Source organism: Mus pahari, chromosome 7, assembly GCF_900095145.1.
Source record: "Mus pahari chromosome 7, PAHARI_EIJ_v1.1, whole genome shotgun sequence".
NCBI lineage: Eukaryota > Metazoa > Chordata > Mammalia > Rodentia > Muridae > Mus > Mus pahari.
Window position 1 is genome coordinate 12038047 of NC_034596.1, and position 21253 is coordinate 12059299.

Here is a 21253-nt window from a genome sequence, read left to right on the forward strand (position 1 = left end):
TTCTTCTTCCTTCTACTTCCTCCTCCTCCTCCTCTTCTTCTTCTTCTTCTTCTTCTTCTTCTTCTTCTTCTTCTTCTTCCTCTTTATCTTTTTCTTCTGTCCCCTCCTCTTTCTTCTTCTTGCTTCTCTTTATTCTCTTTCTTTCCTCCTTCCTCCTTCCTCTTTCCTCTTTCTTCTTATTCTTCTTCCTTCTACTTCCTCCTCCTCCTCCCCCTGCTCCCTCCTCCTACTTCCTCCTACTTCTCATCAGTAGTATTTAGCTTTATGCTAGGTTTCTGGTCTACCTAGTCCCTGGTTCTTGGTAACCCAAGCATTGTTGGGTATAGGTTCCATCTCATGGACTGTTCCTTTTTTTTTTTTTTATTGGTTATTTTATTTATTTACATTTCAAATGTTATTCCTGTTCCTGATTTCTCCTCCACAAATCTTCTTTCCTGCCTCCTTGTCCCCCTGCTTCTATGAAGGTGCTCGCCCACCTACAAACCCACCCACCCACCCACCCACCCACTCCCGCCTCACAGCCCTAGTATTCCCTTACCCTGGGGCATCGAACCTTCACAGGAGTGTACACATTTGCCATGCTAGTAATTGCTATGGCTTATAGGTGTGCTACATCTAGGTAAGCTAGTTTCCTTGTGTCTCTCCCTTACCAGCTTGCATAGTATGTTTTGAACCATAGAAGAAGCCCACGAAACAGGCTTTCAGTTGAGATCCAGCTGTTGTTTGCCTCTCAGATGGTGAAGGTGGACTGACTGTCTATTGCTGCAGACACTACACACTTAGAACACATGACTCATATGCTCAGGCTGGATATGTCCTTTATATCTTATAGAATTTACTTTGTATCTATTTTTTCCCCTTAAAACAAAAGAAATTTTAGCAATCTGGTAATGGACATATGTTAGCCTCTCTGTTGGGTAAATTTCCAGTCTAGAATTTATGGATTCAAGGGTACGTGCATTTAAAATGTTATAAAATCAGAGTCTGTAGTCCTTACATTAGAATTAACAGAATGTGTGAATGCTTAGAGATTTAAATCCTACAACTGTGCAAAGACAAGTTTAGCCTGTATTTGCCACTGAGTCATACCTGTGCCCTACCTGTACCGCCATATCTTCAGCTGGTGCTGTCTGTTTTCAGCAGTAAATAGCCCTTGATTGCTAAATGTTCTTACACATGTACCTTTCAAAAATAAGCTTACTCATTAAAGAAAACATTTCAAAGGGCATTTTTAACAAATAAGAAAACAATAAAGTTGAAAGTATTGCACGTAAGCAGATATAAGGTGTGAGGGTGACATTAGCCTGTGCTGCACAGCAAGCTGCTGTCTGAAAGCAAACTGAGAAGTCACATTCATTTGTTGACCTGCAAATCACTTTCTTTTGTTGTTTACATCAATACTGCATTACCAACAGATTCTTCTTTGTTAGGAAAATGTAATGTGTGTAATTTTTGGGTCATTTCTCAAAGGATTCCAAATTGAGACAAATAAAGGCAATTCTGTTTTCTTAGACAGGGAGCCAGAATTCATCTGAATTCTATCTTAAAAAAGAAAACAAAATACCCAAATAAACAGAAACCAATCCCATTTTCAGGTCAGTGTTGCATTGTCCTCATTATTTAAAGCATCAGTAAGCTGAGTCATACTGCATCATACCTGGGACCACTTGCACCTGTCACTGCTGTCACATCCCCTCACCCTCTGTGCCGGGTCTGACTGGGGCTGGGGAAATATGTGTTGGAGCACTTCTTATTCAACATGAAAGGTGACATGAATGAATTTATGATAGTGCTTTTCAAAATCGATCTGGTTTTTATAGGTGCTGCTTACAGCTCATAACAGACAGGCCGGCTGCCATCCAGGAGGAATTAGACCTCATCCAAGCCCTGGGGTATCTCGAAGAATTTGGGGTGAAGATCCTGCCTTTGCAAGGTGCGCCTTCTGCTTGGTATTACATTATTAACTTTATGACAAGCAGTATTCCTTCTTATTTTCTTGGAATGAAAGAGTAACTTTGGTAATCTAAATTCATTAGCAATAGACTCTATTGCCTTTTTTTTTTTTACAGTGAAATATCAAGTAAAATAATTTTGCTATGAATTAAAAAATCTTGTTTATAACATTTAAAGAAATATTAAGAACAATGTACAGAAATAAAAATTTCCTCAGATTCTCAGAGGATTTCCTATTATGCATATTAATAGGCATAACCCTAGTACCTAAATTATATGGCAGAAAAAGAGGCCATGAAATATGTCATTAAAAATCATTCACATGTGTAAAGCGTGTAAAGTTGTCGGGAATGTATTCACCAAAGTCTGACAGGGATGTGATGACTTAAGAGGCACAAGGATCAATTCATGAGGCATTTCTAAGTTCAAAGGCTAAAATGGTGATACTGAGAAGATGCAGTAACAAATAGAAAAATAACTCAGGAAGCTATGAGAACTTGGTGAACAGGCAGTTTCTTGTCCAGCAGGCAGAAGCAACAGCTACGCCAAATACTACAGCGATCAACTCAGATTTCTCTCTCCCTCACCCCTGTCTCTATATGCATATATGCACACACATACACATGAGGCCACTGGATTTGTAGTGAAGTAAGCTTTGACAGCCCCCATGGTACATCAGACATCTTTATGTATTTTACTCAGAAATAAATCTGGTTATTAGGATTGATATTTATTAATATGAATATGAGTTAAACATAAAGTACCTATCTGTTATTAAGATAATGATCATACAGGTGAAAAATATTTGCCAGAAGTTTTATTTGGCTACTTAATAAAAATTATTTCTAAATGGAAAAAAAGAAATAACAGTAATAACATTGACTAAAACCAAAAATAGATACTTGGCATTTCATTGATAACAGTTGCAGATTTATTTTAGTTTTTGGCAAAAACCTTACTCCTGTATTTTAATTTCATAGATTATTAACTAATTGCCCTTCCCCTATGCTAGACTCAAAAGTTACAAGAGAAAATTCTTACTTAGAACTTAATTGCTGCTGAATTCTTCATGTTGCCCAAAGGTAATTTTGGAGCCATTCATATAGGCATTGGTCACACAGTTGTCCTGCATGCCTACAGTGTGAGGATGGGGCATTGTAGCACTCTAAACCAGTGGTTCCCAAGTCTCCCAATGCTGCCACGCTTCAGTACAGTTCCTCTTGGTGTGCTGACCCCAACCATAAAGTTATTGTCATTGCTGCTTCCTAACTGTAATTTTGCTACTGTTATGAACCCTAAATATCTGATATTTCTGATGGTCATAAGGGGGTGGTGTCCCACAGATTGAGAACCACTGGTAGAAGCATTGCTCACACAACTTGTCTCAAGTACTTTACACTGTGAGGGTGGTGTACTGCAACGTCCCAGACTTTAGCTGACCATCGCTGGTAAGTGGGTCTTGGATTTTCAGTTTCTTCAAATTCAGGACTCCAGGCCCCTGAGAGAAGAAAGGGGTTGCCTGAGGAGCTGTGCACTGCTGGCCTCTGGCTTCTTTACTGCTGTCCTTAACTCAAAAGTTGGCTGGGAAATATAGCTGAATTCGTCTGTGTTTTTTGATGTTTCTACCATAGTTTCCTTTCCCCTTTAAGAAAAGTAACATAGGAGCAGAAGCCTCAGTTCTTTGAGATACTGGTGACCTTGTTCCATGAGTCTTTTCCCCCTGTGCTGTTAGCATTGAATGAGCTATATAAGAATTTACAATGGACTTAGAAATAAAGACGAAAGTCACAGACAAAATTCAAGGAGTTGAGATAAATTCAGGCCCTACCTCTTTTTCATTGATCTTTGTCAAAGTATCCTAAGCTCTCTGTACCCCAGTTTCTTCCCTTGGGGATAATAACCTATTTTTAAGGGTTGGCTTGGTATGGTAGTTACATATAAGTCAGTGCCTGAGACACAGTTCTTCTCTATTTTATGTACCTGCTGTTACAGTTGCCATAGTTACTATAAGCCTGCTGCCTAGGCAGTGCCATCTTCTTTGTCATCAGTACTCTGAGCAAGAACCACTTACCCCAGGGGCACACTTTGTGGCCTCTGACCTTTTCCCCTTTAAACACTCTTTGCTCTATGATATGAACTGCTTGATCAGGGGTTTCATTTTCCTGAATGCCAGTTTAAGTGGAGGCACTGGGCTTAGCCATGGGAGAATTGGAACATGGGGCACTTGTGAACGTCCTGTTCTCCAGCCTTGGGTGAGGTTGAGTTAAAATGTGGCTTTGTGAAGTTGTATTTAATGGCACATGCCTGTAAACTCAGCACTCAGGAGGCAGCCAGGAAGATACCTGAATAAACATGCAATTAGGGCTACTTAGTGAGAAGCTGTCTACACACACACACACACACACACACACACACACACACACACACTCTCAAATTTATTTTGAACAAGACTGGCCTTGGGGAGATGAGTTCTTACCAGTTCAGGCTGTACTCAAATATATGATTCTCCTGTCTTAGCATCAGTCCTGTTGGGTTACAAGGGTATGCCACTGTAGCCAGTTTGAGACTAATAAGTTCATTTTGTCTTTTATGTGTGAACATTCATGACAACTCCTTCAATGACTGTTTTACAGTACGCTTGTGTTCTGACCGAATCAGTCTCATCAAGGAGTGTGTTTCCCTGTCCCCCACATGCTACAAACAGTCAGCCAAACTGCTAGGCCTTGCTGAGTTGCTGAAAGTTGCAGGTAAGCCTTTTGAAAACTAAACTCCTATGTTGTTTTTCACCTCAGCCTGTGTGAGCGTCAGGAGTAGTTTAATGGTACCAAGAAGTAATGTTGTCTAGGATTCTTGGCATGTAATAAATGTGTGTTTGTATTGAAGTTTTGTGAAAACCAGCTTCCCTTGAAATGAAACGAACTTCCTCAGGGTGTGTGGTTGTAAAACCAGCAGACTTCATTGTTACCTTCGAAGGAGAGAGCAAGCGCCAGTGTGGAGCAGCTGTCCCAGACAGTTAGACTAGACTGAGTTTGGTAGTTCTGAAAAACTTGGTAGAACATTTTATACACTTACTACTTTGCAAAATATTCATATATATTTTTCTTATTTAGTTTTCTCCCGAGTAGTCTCACTGGTGGTCATCTTTCCAATTTATAAGAGAAACTCAGGAGCACAGAGGTTAAACATGTTACTTACCAGTATGAAATGGAGATTTACTTTTAAGGAAAATCTTCAACTCTACATTTCATGCTCTATTAACCACAGTGGTCCTACGTGCCAAAATATCTTAGTGCTAGTTTTATATTTTTACTTTTGATATATATCAGTTTCTGTGAGAATAATTATTGGGTATTTTGTTTTATAAACAATGGTTTGAATTTGTTGCAGACAACACCATGGGATGGATGGTTTCAAAATTAAAGGGAATTTATAGTTATTTCTAGCCATTAAAATTTCACTGTATAGCCGGGCGTGGTGGCGCACGCCTTTAATCCTAGCACTTGGGAGGCAGAGGCAGGCGGATTTCTGAGTTCGAGGCCAGCCTGGTCTACAGAGTGAGTTCCAGGACAGCCAGAGAAACCTTGTCTCGAAAAACCAAAAAAAAAAATTCATTGTATTAACATAGGTTAATATATTGAACTCCCAATAAATAGAACTGTTAATACCTCTACTTCTAGAAAATATGTGTCACTTTTCAACTTAAAAAGAGAAAAGCATATATTAATGTTACACATTTGCAACATCCTTGAGGCCACACATCATTGTGAGGCATTGTGGGCCACTTGGAAGAACACTGAGTGTGTGTGTGTGTGTGTGTGTGTGTGTGTGTGTGTGTGTGTGTGCATGCTATATAATTATAAGCTTTATTTATCTAGTTATCACATCTAGGAAACAGGAAAGCGATTTCCTTTTGTCATCCATAGTCTAACAATAAGAGCCCCAGCTGGGTGCATGCCCAGCAAAGCTCTTAGAACATGAAGGATGGAATTCATGAGGACTCAGCCTTTATAGGGGCCCCTATTAAGACCAGTGCCTTGGTTTTTTTTTTTTTTTACGTCTTGAGTATTTTATTCTCTGAAAAGAGGAAACAATATGTTTACATGCTACAAAAGTTTCTGTATCTTGGTTTAAGAACATAATATTTAAAAACATGAAGATAAAATTAATGCAACTATATTCATTTTACTAATATCTAAGGTCGGGTAACATTTAAAACTATAAGCAAACGTTCTCTGTACTTTAATTGTCCTTATTTTTTTTCAATTTCACCACAAAGTAGCATTTAGTTTATTTCCTAGTTCATTTAGTAAGCATTATTTTAGTATTTTTTCATGTTGCTTAAATAGCTACATTCTACTTAAGTAAGTAATTGTTGAAACAAAATTTTCATAAAAACCCAGCTGAGACCATTCAGTATGAAGAACCCACCTTTTAGGTACCGTATGAAGATATAAATACTGTAAGTAACCCTTTAGGTAAATTCTCTTCTCAAAAGAGTGATGATATGGTATTTCAGTGTGACTCACAATATAGCCCCACATAGCCTGTGAATGACTCTCCATCATTATAAATGCTACCAACACGGCTCACCTCAACTACTGCAAGGGTCCTTACTATTTTAGGCTTAAACGTAATGACTTAGAGCCCTCTTTGGATTTTCCATTTCGTTGAAAATTAGACTCAGGTTTGTCGACAGATCTCACAAGTTCCCCATATGCCCACACCGTGGTGATGCTCTGCTTTATGCACAAAGATATGCCTGTTCTTAATAAAAATTGCAGTTTTCTTACATGATGTACATTCCATTCCTGTCTCTTCTGACCACTGACTTCCCATCTATTTCCACTGTGTATTTGTCTACATCTCAAAGTTTTTATTCTGCATTTTCTTTTTTTTTACCCTTTTTAAAAAATTTATTATTATTTTCTTTATTTATATTTCAAATGCTATCCCGAAAGTTCCCTATACCACCCCCCGCCCCTGCTCTCCTACCCACCCACTCCCACTTCTTGGCCCTGGCCTTCCCCTGTTCTGGGTCATATAAAGTTTACAAGACCAAGGGGCCTCTCTTCCCAATGATGGCCGATTAGGCCATCTTCAGCTACATATGCAGCTAGAGACTCAAGCTTAGAGGGTACTGGTTAGTTCATATTGTTGTTGCACCTACAGGGTTGCACAGTGCCTTGTTTTGTTTTGACATAAAACTGAATGGACCTGGCAACCTTCATTTGGTTCTCCTAGGAGAACATCCCCCTGAGGATACAGTAACAGCATGTAGAGATGCATGGTATATCAACTCTCTTCTTTATTGCAGCTACTTTTGTTCTGTAAGTTCATCTCAACTGGACTACACCGCACTTTCCAAACTTTCATGTAGTATCTGTATTTTATAGTATAACTTAAAGCAGTATTATTGAGACATAATGGTAATATATATATTATACACACACACACACATATATATGTATATAATTTGTTCAACATATTTATACCATGAGCCATGTGCATTTACATAAAAGTAGCTAGCAGGTATGTAATTCAGTGACATTTCCAACTTAGCCAACCATTTGTCACATTTGTCACATTTGCCACAGCCTTTGCAGTTTGAGGTGTGATGGTAAAAGTCGTGTGATAAAGGTATGGCTCATGTCGTGGGTACAGTATCATGAGGCAGTGCTAAAGTCCATCATGCTGCTGACACCCACATGCAATTAAAACTCAGAAATTGCTCATTTCTGGAATTTTTTTACTTGATAGTTTTGGATTTCACGTGACCATAGGTAAGTTGAAACTTCTAAAAGAAACAGTGGGTAGGAGAAAGACATTCTAAGTAACAAAGACCAATTCATTTTCAGGGGTAGAGGGCCACTCTGTCCCTTTCAAGTCAGGGAACATATAGCTATCTGCAGACATGTTTTACATTGTACTTGAGTACTCAAATCTGTCTCAGTACCACTAATATTCTCTCGACAAACCATCTGAATGAGCAGTCTTGTTATATACCCCAGCCTATGCTCTCATTAAGATCTTCCTTTGTCAGCCTCCCAGATGTTGAATGATACATAAGCAATTCATAGCTGGGTGTGGTTCTTTCATAGTTCCCCATCAGCCCCCACCTCCCTGTCTATTCTGAAGAATTTACTTGCTTAACCACATTTTCTAGGCACCACTCCAAGGCTTGCTCTTGACTGTATGTAGTTTTGAATTACCTGCTCAGGTTTTAACTTTCAGCTAAGTAACTTTGAACTTCCTGATTGCTATTTGACTCATGTTCACATAAAATTTATTAACAAAAATTATTTCAGTTTCATTCTTTAATATTTATCCCTGATCCTTTTTACTGTGTGCCTTCCTGGGAGTGAGGAGAATCTTTCCTAGCTGGGTATTTAGTCTGGCACTTTCCTCAACGCCTTCTCCTTTTGTGTTTCTTCTCTGTTTGGATGTTGAGCGATGGCTTCAGTGTATTCCAACTCACTCATAACACACTCACAGATGTGGATGTTCTCAAATCACCCAGTATGGGATTTATTAATTTTAGATTAGAGAAGAGAAATCAATGCATAAAAGTATGGAACATGTAAAGGTATTGGAACATTAGGGAGGCTCAGACTGGAGGATTGTGAGTTCAAGGTCAGTTTGGCCTACACAATGTGACTCTCATCTGTGTGTTTTTCTTTTAAAAGGTATAAAACGAGAAGGAATAGACAGAATCCCTTGCTTGCTTTATTACTCATGCTTCTATGAAAGAAGCAAAGCGAGTATGACCTGAGAGACAGTCGCTCCCTGTACAGGGTTGGCCTCTTTTACCCTGAGGTGTATTAGTTGAGTCTGAAATTAACATGGCAGTCTAAGGCAATTAGGGGCTTGTCTGGTTCCACACAAATGACTTAAAACTCATGCGCACAGGAACCCTTTAGCCCTTCACACCCAACCACTCACTTGGGTGTAGCCTTCCCTGTGACTCCATCAGCATCCCAACATTATCCAGGCTGAGCCTTTTCATTTAGCTTTGAGGGGCTTGCACATTGTCTTCAAGAACGAGATTAGTGTTTGGAGCCTAGCCAAGACACAAGAGAAAAAATACACCTGGGTCCTTTGCTTTTGTGTTTATTGTCCATAAATGCAAACATTTTAAGAGCATTGGGTAGAAAATGGGTTTTATATTAACTGTGTTATATATTAACATAATATTGCTTATGTGTGTAGGTGTCATTAGTCTTGAGTTAAGTCTCAAAAAAAGCTAAAAGGATTGCATTCCAGTTCATCTAAGTTTGTCTGGGGCTGGGCTTCAAGGTGTAAGTGTGGTAGGGTCTCTGTGCCAGTGGATTGGGTGTTTCTAAGATGCTGCGTTCTTCATTTGCTAGGGCTCCCCCATGCATGTTGTTAAACTTAACACTTTCTTTCTTTTAGTTAAACTGTCTTTCTACAGGGATTTGTCTCAAACAAGAATTATTAAAAGTAGAGGGAAGATTGTGTTTCCTTTTTAAAATGAAATAGAGCATGGTATTACCCAGCATCTAGATAGCTGTGTTAATTACAGCATGCTAAGAATACTTGTTTATCCAGTACCAAAATCAGTGTGTGTCCATTTATAATATATTTAAAGTCAAACATTATATATGATTTCTTATTGATCTATACTTTCTTTTATGCTACTACCTTTCAGGAAAACAGACAAAAATGCCATGTAATTTAGCTAGTTTTCTTAGGGGTGGGGTGGGGTAGGGTGGGGTGAAACTATGTTAGAACAGTGCTTTTGACACTTGTAATTAGCATAATGGCTTTTTTATTTAGTGGAATATATAACTGACATTTTCATAATGACTCTGGCATGGACTATACTAACTTCCTTGTTATCATTACAGTTATAGTGTGTATGTAGTTGAACTGAACTTAAGATTTTTAAAATAATAGCAAGTTTTCATTAAGATAATAGAAAAAAATTCCTTGCCATTTTTGATATACCTATGTCTACATTACTGAGATATATGCATACTATTTTTTAAAAAGGTCTTAATATTTACCAAAATGTTAATGGAGACTATGCCAACCTCTTGCTTTTGGATTGGGATTGCTGTACTGAGGTTTTTGTTGTAGGAAGGTTAATAGGCTTCTTAAAAGCTAAATGGAGACACATTAAAATTGTATAACACTGTAATACGTTTACATCAGCAGATAGCATCATGAATCAGGCAGAATCAAGCCTGGATCGATTCAGGTGCCACAGAATAAAAGAGGAAAACTATTGTAAAGTGTTTAAAAAACTAGACAGAAATAGAAAAAAAATATTGGTTGAAGCAGAAATAGCGTATTTAGATGTTAATTGGCCGTTCTGTTTACTGGCCTTGATTAGTAGAGTCCTAGACCAGAGACTGCTTTGAGGATGCCTACATAATAGGTCTGGCTACCTGTCCCCAGACCAAAAGTAGTAATGGTAAAGAAAAACTTGGAAAGGATTTTTACTCTCTATAGGTAACTGGATGCTGCCCAGAGGAGTGATGGTGTTAGAGCTGTACCCCAGGGAAATACCCAGAGCCCCTAGATACGCAGGGAGGGAGGGGCATCAGAGACACAAAGTTTGTGCTCAGTGCTGCCAGGCTCGGGCCTGGTTGGTCATTGTGCTCTGATTGATCCAGGTGGGTTTTATCTCCACACCACAGTCACGGCTGCTTGGGGAGAGATCCAACGTCCTCCCACCAGCGGCTTATCCATTAGACCTGTTGTTTCTGGAACCCGAGGTGAAAGAAAGATAAAATGACTTCAGATGAAGGAGATGGATGCAAAAAGGAGGCAGAGAAGCCAATGTTTATCGCACTTTTAGGTACTTACTGGACATTTGCAGGCCCAGGAAAGAGACGGTGCTTTTAGTAAAAACCTGACCTTAAGTCCTGTCAGTTTTACTTGGTGGGTAGGTAGTGGTGTGTGATTGTCTCAGCTAAGGTTTTCATGTTCTAATATACTTTGAACTCATGTGTTTGTTTCTGAAATATGTATTTTAAATACAAGAAATATGCCAACATTTTTATCAAGATAAATTCAAAACAAAATTCCTCTAATACAGCTTGTATAATCACTGGGTGCTTGGTCACTCCTGGTATTGTCCTGTTTAGCACTGAAAATTGGGTCTTTTTATTGAATCTTATTGAATTCTTTTTTTTTTTTCATTATTTGAGAACTGATATTAATCTATGATCTCTTCCGAGTCCTAGGGGGGACTTCCATGCATAAAAAGTAGAAACTCAAAAATTATTGTAACCTTTATCCTCCAATCATTAAAAATCAGTCAGTGTGTTTGACTTGTGGATTTGAGACTTTCTGTTAATGCTGTTGATGAGTTGAGGTTGTTCTAAGCATCAAGTCATCTGTCCGGATGTACAGGTGAAGACCCAGAAGGAAGGCGTGGGCAGGTCCTGATCCTGTTAGTGGAGCAAGCACTCCATGTGCATGACTACAAAGCAGCTAATATGTACTGTCAGCAGCTGATGGCCGCAGGTGAGTACACAGCTTCCACTTTGCTCACATCCTCTCGACATGGCAAATATTGGAAAGGGCTCTTCTGAAATTAGTTAGCCTGACTGGCAAGCAAGGCACATGTTTGCTTAAGATATATTTTGTTAGTAGCAAGCGTGTATGGTGTGTGTGTGTGTGTGTGTGTGTGTGTGTGTGTGTGTGTGTGTGTATACATATATATATATATATATATATATATATATATATATATATACATATATCAATATTTTAATGAACTCAGGTGCTATAGTTTTATCTCTATGATTTTTGGTTACTTTAATACCCCATCTAAAACATGTTCATAATTTTAGGAACAGCAGTACCAGAAACATTTTAATGCTATTTTATATACTATAGAAAATAAAATTTGGAAGAATATTTACAATTTGTGATTGGATAGTCAGTATTTCTATATTTTAGTATAGGAAAAAAAGTGTTGAAAAATTGGGCAGGAATTTGACCCAGATATTTTCTGTATTGAATTTAAAGTTCCTGTCTTGAAAGAATAAATAGAGTTTATAGTAGAATAATTTTGCATCTACATCACTTAGTAGAAGAAAACAGTACCATCTTATCATGGGCCCTGCAAAGGAAACTCTTTGTACTCCAATTGGGGGTAGTTAACACAGTGTGCTTCACTGCTGTAGCTCCTCCCCAGCTCACTCGGGATCCCTGTACTTGTTTGTTACTGGGGATTGGATCTAGGGCTTTATGCCATCAGTAAAGTCTGTTACTACTAGGCTCTATCTCCCATACCATGCATGTACATTTTGTTTGTTTGCTTTTTCTGTATGTTTACCATTAATGGTAGAAAAATGGTTCCTATTAGGCAGTGTCAAACTCCTAGTATTATGAATTCAGAATCCACCATGAGAGTTTAGTGAATAATTTGAATTCATTTTTATGGATTCTTATTCTGTCAAAAGCACTTGTCTAGAGTATCCCCAAATTGTGTAGATAATGAATGGTAGCTTGGATTCTCGTGCCTTGTTTACACTGTGGGTTTTTTTTTTTTTAATCTTTTAGGATTTTTATCCTTTAATTTCTCACAGTTCATAACTATCTTTTTTTATTAGATATTTTCTTTATTTACATTTGAAATGCTATCCTGAAAGTTCCTTATACCCTCCCCCCACCCCTGCTTCCCTACCCACCCACTCCTACTTCTTGGCCCTGACATTCCCCTGTGCTGGGTCATATAAAGTTTGCAAGACCAAGGGGCCTCTCTTCCCAATGTTGGCCAATTAGGCCATCTTCTGCTACATATGCAGCTAGAGACACGAGCTCAGGGGGTACTGGTTAGTTCATATTGCAAAACACAAGAAAACCAAGAAGGAAGACCATTGTGTGGATACTTTATTCCTCCTTAGAATAAGGAACAAAATACCTGTGAAAGGATATAGATACAGAGACAAAATTTAGAGCTAAGATGAAAGGATGGACTATCCAGAGACTACCCCATCCGGGGATCCATCCCATCATCAGTCACCAAACCCAGATACTTATTGCACATGCCAGCAAGATTCTGCTGAAGGGACCCTGATATTGCGGCCTCTTGTGAGGCTATGCCAGTGCCTGGCAAACACAGAAGTGGATGTACACTGTGTTATTAATGATTACAGTTCTGCCTTGCTAGCACAAGACCTGGTTAGGACTCCAGTATACCCCTTACCTATATTCACATTATTCTTTTCTTTTCTGCAAATCACTTTTTTTCTTCCCTTTTTCTCTTTGTCAAATTTTCAGGCTACCCAGACAGTTGGGCCGTCTGTAGCCAGTTGGGCCAGTCAGAAGGTTACCAGGACCTGGTCACTCGTAAGGAGCTAATGGCTTTCGCTTTGACACATTGCCCTCCCAGCAGCATTGAACTTCTCTTGGCAGCTAGCAGCTCTCTTCAAACAGAGGTCAGACTGCAAGTACAAGAACTCTTGACACGTGTGAAGGTCATTTTGTTGGGTGTATATATCTGAGACATGGGATCAGTTTTTGTTTTTGTAGTATGCTGATGTTCTAGAAGAAACACGGTTGTCACACACAGGGGAATTTAAAACCTGATACAATAAAAGTATTGTTGGCTTTATTATAGTAAGGAGGAAAGGATGTAAGAGGATTGAGTAAAACTGCAAGTATGTTAGGAAATGATTGACTATATGAGGGCAATGCAGCATTGTGAAGAATAAAATAGATAGGAACTGGGCATCTGAAGTTATCAGAAACTGCATTAGTTAGAGCCAGTGCTAGCATTACCTACCTTCTGCTGTCTTTGAGAAATCATGAGTAGGACTTGGCCTTGGAGAGATGCTGAGTTAGAGGGAGAGCCTCCTAGATGAGAAACAGACCTGACAGGGGGAGGCGACTATAAACCTGATGTCTCACACCATGGGTATCCATGGCGTTTTGTGGCAGGCTTTTTCATAGACAGTTTCCCCTCCTGCATCTGTCACTTCTTTATGAAACTATTTCCCAAGTTCTGACGTATGTTTGTTGCTCAAAACTGTTCATTATAAAATAACATCATTTTTCTTAAAGGGAGAACTTAATACTTTCAAAATTTCAAGCCTATAATGTAAGAGGAAGGAGATTTTAAAACTCTAACCTTTCTTGTTTCAGATTCTTTATCAAAGAGTGAACTTTGAGATCCATCCTGAAGGAGAAAATATTAGTGCCTCACCTTTAACTGTTAAAGTTCTACAAGAGGTACGTATGCTAAGGAGTGTGGCAGGAAGGAGTTGGAGATACTATGGGTGGGATGAAATGGGACCAATCACCCAATGCCAAAATGGGCAGTTTGTATGTGTGGATATGTCTTTGTGTGTGGTTTTGTGTGTATCTAGAATACTTCTCAGTTTTGTGTTCTGTGAAATACAACATTTACATGGAAGAAGACTCAAAAGTGCCTGCTCACAATTTACAAAGAAAACAGCTCAAACCCCTATGCAGATGAAGAAACACATGACCAGTTTACTACAGCTCTCTTAGAATTTCTTTACTGTTGTTTGCTCTCAGATATCATCCTGAGGCATCCTAGTAACTCACTGTTGTACAGATTAGTAATTATTTGGCTTACCATCCCTAGAGGTTCTGTGTTTTTTCCAGAGTCTACGCAACTCTAATAGGAGCCAGTGATCACTCCACCTGCGTGTAGTAGGAGTCATCTTTCCAGTGTAGTTGAAGACTTAAGATATTGATAAGACTTGACTCTGTTAATTGTCTATCATCTACCTGTCTGACTTGCTTAGGCACATCTCCTCTGATGGTATCTGAAGTGGTGTCTCTTGTTGGTGCTTTTCAAACTGTGAGTTATGGCAGACCCATCACTCTCCTCTGAGTAGATTCTGTCATGTCTGGGGAGCAGATAATTTCTTCTCTGCCCTTCCTACTTGTCTTAGTTAGGGTTTCTATTGCTATAAAGAGACACCAGAACCAAGGCAACTTTTATAAAGGACAATGTTTAACTGGGACTGACTTACAATTTCAGAGGTTCAGTTCATTATTATCATGGCAGGAAGCTTGGCAGCATCCAGGCAGATATGGTGCTTGAGAAGGAGCTGAGAGTTCTGCATCTTCATCTGACTGCAGTCAGGAGAAACTGTCTCATGGGCAGCTAGGAGGACAGTTTCAAAGCCCATCCCCACGGTGACACACTTCCTTTAACAAGGCCACACCTACTCCAACAAGGCCACACCTCCTAATATTGCTACTCATAGGGCCAAGCATATTCACACCACCACACTACCTTTCTTGATTGTGCCCTGAATTTGAACCTTTTTTTCTCAAGTATTTTCTTTCCTTGAGTACTCCCATAGTTTCCTCTTCTGCGTTCCCTCGTATTCTCACATTTTTATTTTCTGTTACTACTTTACAGTTGATGTGGTATTGTGTGTGGTGATTGAAGATAATGTCGTTTATCTTTACACCTTCTTCATGATATGCTTTTATAAATCCCTAAGATTTTCCAGAGCTCAGTTAGCAACATCTGCTGCTTAATGATTAGTCCATGACTAACAGAAACAAGGAAGCAAATAAGGAACATAAAGTCTAAACAATTTCCAGCATAGTTCCTCTGCATGGCCGTGGTGGTTTCTCAGGTCTTGTTATGTTTTGTCTAGCGTGAGAGGGGTATTGTTTTTCTATTTAGTAAAGAATCAGACCATCTTTCTGCTGAGCTCAGCTCCATGGGTTTGCTCCGAATTCCCATCCTTCTTTGAAACATTCCATGCAAAGCCTTTTGTGGCTTTTCGGTTTCCTGTTTTCTGCTATTACAATGAATTAGCGAGTGTCAGCCTGGCCCTGTGGTGTCTTCTTTGGATTAAGCTATGCTGTGTTGCCACAGGTCTGCACATACTGTTCCATTAGACTATCACCAGCAATGAAGACAGTCACAGCTGTCCTCTGTGTCCACTTAGCAAGTAAAGGCATGCTTCCAAAGTCATTATTATTTTTTTCCTTAAAAGCCTTTCTGTCTTTTTGCTCTTTAAGCCACAAGTAATACATCTAGATTTCGGAAGTGTTAATCCGAATCCTCATATAGCTGTGATGAATGAAACCCATTTCAGAATATTATAGCTACTATTATCAGAATATAATATAGTATTTAGCTATAAGCTGCCTTGCATTACACATTAACAGTAGAGGTAATAGCCATATTAAATTATATCTCATAAATGAAGGCTTATTTTGAATATTATCTGTTCATATTTAATATTTCTATTGCTTCATTATGAAAATTACTTTTATTATATATTTAGACAAAATAAAGATATTGTTATACAGTGACACCACATGGATCATGTAGATATTGTACATGTGTAGATGCTGCATTTGTTCCCATATAGAAAAATTGTTTATAATAGAACAAGATGCATACTCTGAATAATTGCAAGATTGCCGATTTCCAGTTCTTATTGATGTTGGTTATAAGGCATTTTAGATTGAACACTCATATACCATTATAGTATATTAACATTTTGCTTAGCTAGTATCATGTAGCTGGTGGTATTTTCCCTAGATAAGTCTAATTTGATATAGAAATGGGTTGTATATAGGGTTCTCATTAAAAAAATCATTTCACTGTGGGAAAATTGTTTATGAACATTTTTAAGAGGCTATAATTTATATGTTTAGAGCACAAGCATGTTCTCAGCATATCGCTTTTTTCAATTTATTGAAGGACTGTTTAGAAATCCTTGAATAAAGACAAGCATAGTGTCAGTTAGTGTCAATAGCATGGTAAGTGTTTTCTTCTTTCATTGGTTGAGTGATGGGTCCTTGGATTGTTTCCACTTCTAAGTTATTTTGAATTAAGCTTCTGTGAACATTAGTATTCATGTGTTTGTGTGGATGTGTTTGTCCCTCTCGTATATTGACACCCTGGAATGGAACTGCTCTGGCTGTGTTCTTGATATTTGAATATGCTGTCTACTTTTTTTTCAGAGGCTGCACATTTGTCTTAGGCTGTCATTGTTTTGATGAGATATCTAATTAAAGAAAACGAAAAGAAAGAACAATGTTGACATGTGTTTTCAGAAGTTTTACGTTTTGGGTACTTTGTTTTGTTGATTCTGGGGTGATGTATGGGAGGCAGCACACAGAATAGGTTTATATAGTGGAGGGAAATGGCTCACATGTGGTACAGAGAAGCTAGGGAATGCCCAAGAAAGAGGCCTGGAACAGGCTACAGTCATCAAGAATGTATCCTTGTTGATCTGCTTCCTCTTAGTAGATCTCATCTGTTTGTCTCTACCAACTACAGTTGTGCCATCTGCCAAGGACCAGCCTCAGCTTGGGAAGGGGGTACTGAGAAAGGTGTGTTTGAGAACAGTAGAAGAAACTACTCAAAGTAAATGATGAGGTGCAAGCTGACAGCTCTGTAGTCTGCTTAAGATAGCTCTCCAGACAGTTCTGTAGATAGCTCTTGGCTCTGTAGTCTGCTTGAAATAGCTTTCCATCCAAAGTCAGAAAACCTGCTAGAGAAATTTTAAAAGCTCATAGGTTTCTCAAGCAAAGTCAGAAGTCCTACCAGAAAAAAATTCTAAAAGAGCTATGTTATCTCTCTAAGCAGTTCTCTCTAGGTAGTTCTCTTTCCCTCTTTAAATATCCCTGGACACGAGACAGCTCTCTGCTCAGCATAGCTCTTGGGTTTTCCAACTAAAGGCAGGAGACCTGCTAGAAAAAAAATGGGTAATATTTCCATTAATTCATTCCATTACTTTAGTCAAAAATCCTCCAGACAAATTCCAAAAAGAGCTGCAATTGCTTTCTAGACAGCTCATTTCTTGCAGACCAAAGCCCAGTCTTTTATTTGCTTATTGGTTCAGTCATATACTCCAGCTTCTCTTTTGTTTATTCCACAAATCAGAATTTTATGACCTTAGTCCCTTGATTGTTAGAAAAAGACAGCAAGTACATGTTTTTAACATAGCAAGTGAATTCAGAGAGCTGCCTGCTTTTGTAAGCATAAACACTAAGCTAGTTGTGTGGAATCCCACTCTGAGGTCACTATTCCCACCACACCTTGACCTAAACTCTCTGTGTCCCAGCCTAACCTTGAACTCAGCAACCTGCCTGCCTTTGTAAGTACAATAAGTTAAACAGTAAGTTTAGCTGGGTGGGATCTTGCTCTGAGAGCACCACTCCCTAAATCTAGTTATCTCCATCCTTAATATCTTTCTGACAAGCTAGATCATTAGTGCAGCTACCTCTGTTCTTTTAGTTCTGTGAAGCCTCTCATACAATTCATATTGCATCCTCATATTTTGTACAATTGAGATATCCTGTAAGAACAACTTTTACACTGATTTATGTATACTTTCATGTTTTCAGAGTTCTTTCCCATAGTCTTAAGGGCTGTCCAGAAAGTCATATCATTTACCATTTTGCTGAGGAACAGCAGACACACCCTTGCCTCCTAGACTCATGCTGTTTCTAATTATAGTGGAGCCATTAACCTTGGCACAAGAGCTGGAGAGCTTGCCTGCCTCTTGCCAGCTGTGGCATTTGATGAGCTAGCTGAGGCAGTGCTGAAGAGCTTGCCCTGGTGGTGTGGATGTGGGAGAGCTGGTGAACTGGCCAATTCAGCTACCACCCATGCCCAGATCCAGGGCTTTAAATTGGCCCATCCTAACATCTACCCCATCTAAGAACTACAGGAGTGTGTGAAGGTGCCAGTCATGCAGATCCAAAGCTGCATCATCCCCCTGACACAGGCAACAACAGAATATCCAAGATGAGTCCTGGTGAGGATCCATTATTCATTATGTAGCAGAAGTTAGGGGCCTTCAACCAGACCAATGACTCATTGCAGTAAACATTTGTAAGTAAAGATGTGTGGATAAAAGGATATACTGTGAACACACTATTGATACTTCCACAATGAGATGTTCTTTTTAAAAATTTTATTTATTTTTATTTTCTTTCGTCATGAGGGTGCAGATCAGATTCTAAGGGATGGAGGAATGAGAGGCATTGTGTGCACGATATGAAAGTCACAAAGGATCAATAGAAAGTTACAAAGATAAACTGAGAATAGCACCTCTGCGACCTTAGAGTAAGCAAAGACTTCTCAGATACAAAAGTATAATCCTAAAACAAAAATATAGTAATACAAATTATTATTATTATTTTGTTTTTTTGAGGCAGGGTTTCTTTGTGCACTCTTTGGAACTCACTTTGTAGATCACACTGGCCTCAACCTCAGAGATCCGCTTTCCTTGCCTCCCAAGTGCCAGGAGTAGAGGCGTGCACCATCATCACCTGGTTTAACTCCTATCATAGGACATTAGTAAGAAAACAGAATAATTCATAAGGTACTAGAAATCTCATTATTTGCCCATTTTGTAAGGCCTACGACCCCAAAACATGTATGAGCTCAACCTGGGTTAAAAAGATGGACAACCTATTGAATAATTGGCTTCAATAGGTTGAATAATTGAATAATATCTCTAGAAAGATATATTTCCCAGTATACATTATATAGATGACTAAAAAGATAATATGTACTTACAAGAACTGCTTCAATTAAAATACCGTGATATATCATATGTTAATAGCAGACCAAGTAGGACTTTGGCTATGTCTGACTATAGTATAGATTGCTATAGCCAGTAGAGAAAGTGCTTGACTCTGTGTTCAGAATCTGGACTCATGAGTGTTCTATGCTTCAGTGATTCCACTACTAGGTGTATATTCCAGAAGTCAGAGATGTTATAAATGTCCCTCTACAGAAAGAGGTTAAATAGCTGGACTTGGTGGTACAGATCTCAAATCCAAGCTACTTACCATACAGAGGCAAGAAGTTTGCAAGTTCAAAGCCTGTGTATGCCACAGAGCAAGTTCTAGATCATCCTGGACAATGTAGAGGTTGTCACAAAATAACAAATAAAAATCTGTGGTAGAGCTCAATTGTGGTACAGCACTTGACTGGCATAAGAAGGCCCTAGATCAATCACAAGTGCCATACGCATAAATGGTCATGTATTGACATGGAAATCATAGCATGCCAGTGCTCAATAGTGTGAAAATGGGCCAAGTAAGCATGGCATTCAGGGTGGTGCTTGTCCTGGCAGTATCGTGTGGAAACCTACTTGGGAAGTCCTCTGGAATTCTGGTATGTTTCTTGGCACAGCGTTATTCCAGTGTTAAAGTTGACCTACTGTGTATTTATTCTTTATATGCATACATCTTGAAGTCTTCTGAAATTTCTAATTTTTTTTTAAAGTCAGTGTCTTATTGTGTTGCCCAGGTTTGCTATGAACTTACTATGTAGCCTAGACTAGCTTTGGACTACCTCCCGAGTATTGATGTTACAGCTATGCCCCAGTAAGGCCCCCATAAAACAACTACTTGTATGCTTGCTCCCTTTTAGTGTTTGCACAATATATATACATATATACATATACATATACATATACATATACATATATATATATATATATATATATATATATATATATATATCACATTTTTTAAGGTCCTGGCACAGAGCAGGGATTAAAACCAAACACTGTTTCTCCTGTTAACACTGGACACTTTATTTTTCCTATTTAAGATTTCTACCTTATCCTCTCCAAGGCTTGTATTATAGACCTGTCTATCTCCCCTGCACATACTTAATAACTTGATGAATAATATAGGTTACTGGTTGTGTCTGTGTATTCTATCTAATTCTATTCTAGCATATTGAAGTTAAGATCATGCACAGTGTTCTTTCTCTGCCTCCTTTGTATTTAAAGCTAACATGAGGTGCTAGAGAGTTAACTCAGGAGATAAAAGCACTTGCTGCTCTAGTGGAAAACCAGAGTTCAGTTCACAGCACTGTCTGGCAGCTCACAACATCCTAAAAGTCCATCTCGGAGCTGTCCAGGGCCTCCTCTGTCCTGCATGGGTATCTGTACTTTGTGCATATACTCCTACACACACACACAAACACACACACACACACACACACACTTTTGTAAAAATTGTAAACCAAACAAATAAACCCAGCATGCATTTTTTTCTTTATAGCACTTGTCAGTCCAGAACAGCTCCATGTTGCCTGCTGGAGAGCCCAATAGACCAGTGGTATAGTGTTGGAGGTCAGAGCACCAGGACAGGATATTCCATTAAGTTTCCACTGGAGTTCTGACAATGGTGATGCTCTTTATTTTAACTATAGTCTCTCCTGCTGAATGAAGACAGCATTTCTTATCACCTGGCTATTGTGTTCTCAGGTTGTTATTACTTTTTTTAAAAAATTATTATTATTATTTTCTTTATTTACATTTCAAATGCTATCCCAAAAGTTCCCTAT

General features: G+C 38.8%; 1 protein-coding gene across 4 annotated transcripts in view; it reads left to right on the forward strand.

The window, feature by feature from the left end:
- The window catches only part of Nbas (neuroblastoma amplified sequence), a 284567-nt gene that overhangs the window by 137408 nt on the left and 125906 nt on the right, over window positions 1-21253 (forward strand). For all 4 annotated transcript variants that reach the window (XM_021201944.1, XM_029540735.1, XM_029540736.1 and 1 more), the window contains exons 31-35: window positions 1821-1933; window positions 4587-4700; window positions 11332-11445; window positions 13210-13367; window positions 14074-14160. In XM_021201944.1, the coding sequence (XP_021057603.1) occupies window positions 1821-1933; window positions 4587-4700; window positions 11332-11445; window positions 13210-13367; window positions 14074-14160 (586 nt within the window). The remainder of the gene's footprint in view (window positions 1-1820; window positions 1934-4586; window positions 4701-11331; window positions 11446-13209; window positions 13368-14073; window positions 14161-21253) is intronic.